A 7,162-nucleotide genomic window follows, 5' to 3' on the forward strand; every position below is an offset into this window, starting at 1 on the left:
AATGAAAATTAAACAAACCCTTTAATTTTTGTACATTCAAAATGCTACACAACAGAAGTTTACTGTGTAACGAGCAATGTCACGGAATTCGTCAAATATTGAATGAATAAATCAAATGCAATTCAGTACACTTCAATCAAACCGCGATATGGACTAGTGTATGTGAATATTAAATGGAAAAAATACTATTTAGCTACTACAGACGACAACCGCGAGCGTTGCGCGTGCTTCAATAGCAAACGAAACGCGGGTGTGCGCCGTTCATTCCGCGTTACACAGTAAATTTTTTTATGAATAGATTCAGGGATTCCGTCCCCATTTTCTACATCGCCCTACTTTTGCGAAGAAGCACGTTCAACGCGGACGCACAGACGGTTGTCGTGCTAATGAACACCAGAGCAACCACTTGTGCGTCCGCACTAAACACGCATCTCGCATATAAAAAGCATTTTAGGGGGCCCTTGGCTTTTGGGGGCCCAAGGCGGTCGCCTACCTTTGCCTAATCCAGTTTATTTCTATCTATCTATCTATCTATCTATCTATCTATCTATCATAAGAAACTTTCAACTTGGAATCAAGTTTGCTCATAAGGTCCAGTTTATTGTACTTGCGTAACAAACTGACAAATCATACCACATATAAAATAATTTCAAGGTTCCCACACCTTTTGTCCAATGAGTTTCCATGACATTTCCAGCCCTTCCTGATTAACGGTAAAAAAAAAAAAAGAAAAAAAGTTAAAACGTTAAGTAATTGAATTCACCGAGTAATTCTAGTCTAGATATTTTAGAGCATAACTACAAAAAAAAGCATATTCACATTTTATTAACCTTCATTAATTTCGTAAGAACAAGATTGCATGGAAATTAAATTTGCTGAATTTGAAATGTTTTTACACACACACACACACACACACACACACACACACACACACACACACACACAGTCTTCGAATAAAATTATAATAGATATTATATTAGATATTGGATATATAAAATAAGCTTTGGTCTGAAAAGATTTTATATATATATATATATATATATATATATATATATACATACATACACAACTGACTAAAACATTAACAGAAATACTATATAAGTAAGCAACAGAGGCCTCAGGACTCTTTACCAAAACCAGCAAGTTACAATTCAGTCATGTAATCAAAGTACAGTCGAAAGTTCATTGCTTAGAAATACAGTATGTGTGAAATGTCAAATATAGTTATTTGATTGGATGGTTGGTCAGAGCTGATTTGTCAGCTCTGGAATTTGAGGTCTCTTACAGGTCCATAACATTAGAAAGTAATACTGTGGGGTCATATTTGGATATACTGTATATAATTAATATGTAAAAATATTTTCTTTCATTTACTGTTCTATCAACAATAAAATGTTGTATAACCTATTTAAACTTTTTATGCTGGTTGTTGCTTCTATGAAAATGTCAGTCAGCTGGCCTTTGTGATGTGTTGTACTTTTATGTTCAGGAATTGTTAATTTTACACACAGTCTCTTGGTCACAACCCTCCAGCAGAGCACGGTAGCGTTTCTTCACATCCTCATACATTGGGACGGGGTCGGCGAGTCCAGGCAAGGTCAAAGATTTCTCATTGAGTCGCGCACCCATTCTAATCCCCTCCGGGCATTTATACAGCACTACCAGCAGGTTGGCAGCGTATGGCACAATGTTCCCACTTCTAAATATTCTGTTCTTCTGGGTTGCAAAGTTAGTTGAGCTGAGAGGGATATCATCCTTGAACAGATCCAGCAGGGTGAGGAGGGGTAACAGCGTCTCAGCATGGCCGACCTGCACGGTCACAGCCTCCGATAGAGCACCATCTGAGCTGAGAAAGAGACAGTAACCAACAATAATACAGAATTAAACAGAGAAAAGAGAGAACACCTTGAACCCTTGTATTAGGTTAAAGGGTTAGTTCACCCAAAAATGAAAATTCTGTCATTAATTACTCACCCTCATGTCGTTCTAAATTGGGAGGACCTCCGTTCATCTTCGGAACAGAAATTAAGATATTTTTGATGAATTCGGAGAACTCGCTGACCCTCCCATAGACAGCAATGTAATTACCACGATCAAAGTCCAGAAACGTAGCAAGGAGATCGGTAAAATTATCCATGTGACATCAAGGGTTCAACTGTAATTTTACGAAGCTATGAGAATACTTTTTGTACGCAAAGAAAACAAAAATAACGACTTTATTCAACAATTCGTCTCCTCCGCGTCACCCTGGTAAACAGCGTAAGCTATTCTGTGTCAGCTGCGTCATGCGACACAGAATAGCTCACGCTGTTTGCGTTCAGTGGATATTCTCCAAAATGGCACCAGGGTGACGCGGAGGAGACATTGTTGAATAAAGTCATTATTTTTGTTTTCTTTGCATACAAAAAGTATTCTCGTAGCTTCGTAAAATTACAATTGAACCCCTGATGTCACATGGATTATTTTAACGATCTCCTTGCTACGTTTCTGGAAGTTGATCGTGGTAGTACCCTTGCTGTCTATGGGAGGGTCAAAGAGCTCTCAGAGCTCTCAGAATTCATCAAAAATATCTTAATTTGTGTTCCAAGGATGAACGGAGGTCTTACCGGTTTAGAATGACATGAGGGTGAGTAATTAATGACAGAATTTTCATTTTTGGGTGAACTAACCCTTTTAAAAAATGTGTATTTATCGTTATTGTTGGGGATAAACTGACTGCAATTGGATTCAATACAATTAATCAAAAATCACTTTATGAAAAATAGAAAAGAATCAGATAAAATCAATAAACATTTAATATTATTAGTCCTCAAACATTACAAAAAATAAATATTTTGTTTTCATAAACTATGAATCTTATAAACAGTACTGCAACTATTTTTAAACATTTTAAAAGAAGTGTGGAACAACACTTCTTCTGCATGCTTTACTGAAGCTCAAACAGTAGAGCATGTTGTTTGTACTGCCAAGGTCATGGGTTCGATTCTCAGCAAACTGAACATGCATGAACTAATAAAAAATGTATGCTTTCAATGCAGTCAAGTTTCTTTCGATAAAAGTGTCTGCAACATGCATAAATGTAAATAGAAATACACTCTGAGGGTAGTTGAGAAACTTATTTCAGGTCTGTGCAGCTGCCTTTAACCATGTAAGTATGCGGGTCAAATTGACAGCAAACATAATAATTGTAATATAAATTTTGTACGCATATTTCACAACAGGTCAGTGTGTCGACACTTTACAGGCATTATCATGACCCTAAATGAGAAAAGTCACAAAATGTCAAGGAGAAAACCATGATTTACCTAGAATTACAGACAACTCTAAAAATCTAAATACGTCAAACTGACATACAACCTAAAACAAGGGTTAATCTTGCCACAAAAAAACAAAACAAAAATGCAATACTCTACATTATCTACCTTAAACAGTTCTGAATGCATGTCCTTAAAGTTTAATTCAGAGTTATCTCACATTGCATTTGGCATTACAAAGCCCAGAGGACTTGAATTACAAATCACTGTTTGGATTTTTCAGATGACATTAGTGTGTGTCTAGGTACTTATACGTCACTGTGGGTTTCTCCCTCCACCACTGATTGTGGAGGAGTGCTCCATAACCTTTGAACATGACCAAAGGTGATCTTTGATAAGAAAAAAGAGAAAAATATCTACATCTATATACACATCAATGGCCTTATACTGACAACAATGAAACAAACACAAAGGGAGTGTGAAAAGGGAGTTCAACACTAATACTAAACGTACTGCACAAGAGAACCAGCAATAAACACTTCCTGCTGTGCAGTCATTCATAAAACACATTCATCATAAATGGGCCTGTGCAGCATTTTCTGAATGTGTAGGTCAAAGTTGTTACCTCATAAATATTTGGCAAAGCCAATTAAAAACTGATGAATGCTAAATAAACAAAACCTTTCACTGCAAATATGCTGACCAGAGGGAGGTAGATTTGTTAGTGGTGATGTCAGCACAAAGTAGTATTATGAAGAGTTTTAGCAAACACTATTTAAATATACACTAGACAGACGTGTTTGACCGTTGTGCTTGTGTTTTGCAACTTGTGCATGACACAGCATTTTACAAACATTACGCTAAAGTAAAAGTAGTTTAACTTTTAGTGAACACATTTTTTTGTGTATACAGTATGTCCATTTCACTGCCCAAAAACACACCCTAACACACACCTTAATGTACATTGAGACTTCTGATTGTTTAAAAACTGGTTAACAGTTGAGGATCATTTGTAATGTTGTCCAACAAAATATAACATATGACTGCTTTACATTTTTTCTTTTTACAAAAACATCTGCAAACAGAATTCTTCAATACACAACTGTAAAGTGATACTTAGAGATGTCTAGGTTGAAAGCTTGCTTGGTTGTCACGGATAGGATGTCTCAAATGGGCTTGTTTGGTCAAACATTAACAGTTGAAGAATATACTCGCTTGATCTAATATTGCAATAACATCATTCTGATGTCAAGCAGTGAGTTTTTAAATGACTGGTACCCTGGACAAAGATGCTTAGGCTTTTATCACACAGCACATGTCTGAATATCATACACAAGAATTTAGATGTGTCAGGGACGTTCACATCATAGCAGTCTACAGTATTTTAGCATCTAATGGAGTATAATTGTTTTATTTGCTTCTTGTCTGATGCTAATAGCTACTTTAAGATTTATTTAGTTATGATGAGCATCAAAAAGAAAAAACAGCCAGATAAACATCAAGAATCGAATGCAAAACATGTTTGGTTGGATTTCTGGAAATGGATAGAGTTGACTAAATTACTTCATTTGAACGTTCCATCATATACTCATCGTGTCATGTTGCGCTACTGTGAGGAGCAAGGAGACGAAGGAGCGAGGAGACGAGGAGTGGAATTCAAACATATAGATTTTAATAACATCCAATTCCAGACGAAGAAGAACAGGCTAGAACTCAAATAGGGTAGATAACGAGGGGCAGACAGGTGAGGAGGATAACTAATAACAAGGAATACCTGGAAATTATAGAACTAAACAGGGACAGGAACAGGAAGGACCAAATAAGGGCAAGGAAGGCACATGGGGAGCAAAACACACACAAAACAAGGAACAGAGTCGGACACATCGTCATGATGTTCTAAACCTATATGACAGCCTTTCCACCGTCAAAAAACAAAAGGAGGATTTTAGCACAATCTTCAAGCTGCTCTTTTCAATACTGGGAAACCAAATAATGACTACAAGATTTCAAGCTAAAAAAAAAGTAAGATATAAGTATGAACAATTTGATAGTATGACTGAAATTTACAGTGTCATACATTCAGAAGTATGGCAAAAGTATCTCAGTAAATAAAGTTACATGAAGTAAATTAGTAAATGAATATTCTCAAATGAATGAAAGGCAAAATGCATACATGTTAATTGTAAATATAAGATCACGTATACTTATTTGTGGATACCCTCAACCATCTAGTTTTATGACACACATCTCCCCCACACCCATGTTGCTTAATTTTCAGTATGAAATTCAAACAGAAAAGGATGTTTAACAGACCCAACAGAATGATGAATAGGAGGATTACTGGTTATTACACAAGATAATTATATCACTATAGCTCCGGTTCAGATGCTGTGTATTCAGTGTAATGTGGCATGTTGAGGCTGTGTGTGTGAAGTGGGCAGTGGGTGTGTGGCTGTATTTGTGGTATGACGCTAGTTAGGCTACAAATTTAACAAGAAACTTCTTTTTTTTTGCATGCTTGACTGCTCTCAAATACTGTAGATATATTACTGGTTAGCAAAACACTCTATCTTTCTGGCTACATTCACACATAGTATTTCGAGATTTATAACGATGTTTGCCATAAGGTTTAACATTCGGTAGCAGACAGGATCAAATCAAACAATGGGCAGGTAACCAAAGTCAAAGTCAATGCCCTTTGATGGCCTTGAGTAATGACAGATAATGATAGCAAATATCATCATCTCAACCTTCTCTGGTTATATTGGTTGTATTTTTTTTCTTTCTTCACACCTCAAACACTTTTTTGATCACACAATGTCCAAATTTTCTGCAATTTTGCATAAGCTGAGAGAGGTTGACAGATGTAACATTATTAGTGACTGACAACAAAGAACAACCGAAACATGTGTCTCATGCAGGGGCTTCACTAGGCCCTTTTAAGGGGGTTTCAGTCTCCTTTAAAGACTCATATGGAAATGGTGGCAAGTTTCGCCTCCTCCCTGTCTTCTAGTCAGCATTATTCACCATTTTCTTCAGTCTGCAGAGGCGCAGCGATAGCGCCAGAAGCAGAGGACAAGGTGTGTGCATTTATTGATAGATTGTTACGATATCTGCATCTGTCTAATTCTTTGTCATAAATGCAGTTTACATAACGTGATGCTGGAGCAATACAAGACAGTAATTTGAGTTGATACAAAGGAAGATTTTAGATTATTCAACAGAAACTTTAAATATTGTTATCTGAACAACATTTGTGAATCTAAGCTGATTTTACAAAAGATTTGTGAAAAGTTGTGATAGCAAATCATGAAAATAATTTGATGTCATTTTAAATTATAGAAGTGGTAAATTGATAGATTCATGTGCTTTTATTTCTTTATTTTTTAAATAGAAAACAAAAAAGGAATGGTTTAATATAGGGCAGATTAAACATACTGTCAATCTAGACAATTACAGTAATATAAGGTTTGTCTATATTCTAAATGAATATTAATGAATATGATATAGTTAGTTAAAGGGGTCATATGATGCTTTTTTAAAGATCATTATTTTGTGTATTTGGTGTAACAGAATATGTTGACATGCTTTAATGTTCAAAAAACACATTATTTTTCAAATACTGTACATTATTGTAGGTCCTATATGCCCCGCCTCTCTCAAACGCTTCGTTTTCTACAAAGTCCCTCCTTCCGACAAGCGCAGTCTGCTCTGATTAGCCAGCTGACCCAGTGCATTGTGATTGGCCGAACACCGCAAGCACTCGTCGGAAATGTAACGCCCCTTACCATAATCGTGAGCTTCATCTTTCAAAATAAATGTAAAGACAGTAAATAATGTCATTAGTTTTACCATCAGTTCAAGCCCGAAAGGGGAACAGACACAGTAATGATGCAGTACACAAGCCG

General features: G+C 36.2%; 1 protein-coding gene across 1 annotated transcript in view; it reads right to left on the reverse strand.

Annotated features, from left to right (window-relative positions):
• Positions 1-1,432: 1,432 nt before the first annotated feature.
• Positions 1,433-7,162, reverse strand: part of minpp1a (multiple inositol-polyphosphate phosphatase 1a) — a 14,428-nt gene continuing 8,698 nt past the window's right edge. Inside the window, exon 5 of the mRNA XM_016487964.1 lies at positions 1,433-1,846. Within this exon, the coding sequence (XP_016343450.1) occupies positions 1,486-1,846 (361 nt within the window). The 3' untranslated portion in view covers positions 1,433-1,485. The remainder of the gene's footprint in view (positions 1,847-7,162) is intronic.

This window comes from Sinocyclocheilus anshuiensis, unplaced genomic scaffold (genome assembly GCF_001515605.1).
Source record: "Sinocyclocheilus anshuiensis isolate Anshui unplaced genomic scaffold, SAMN03320099.WGS_v1.1 scaffold918, whole genome shotgun sequence".
Taxonomy (NCBI): domain Eukaryota; kingdom Metazoa; phylum Chordata; class Actinopteri; order Cypriniformes; family Cyprinidae; genus Sinocyclocheilus; species Sinocyclocheilus anshuiensis.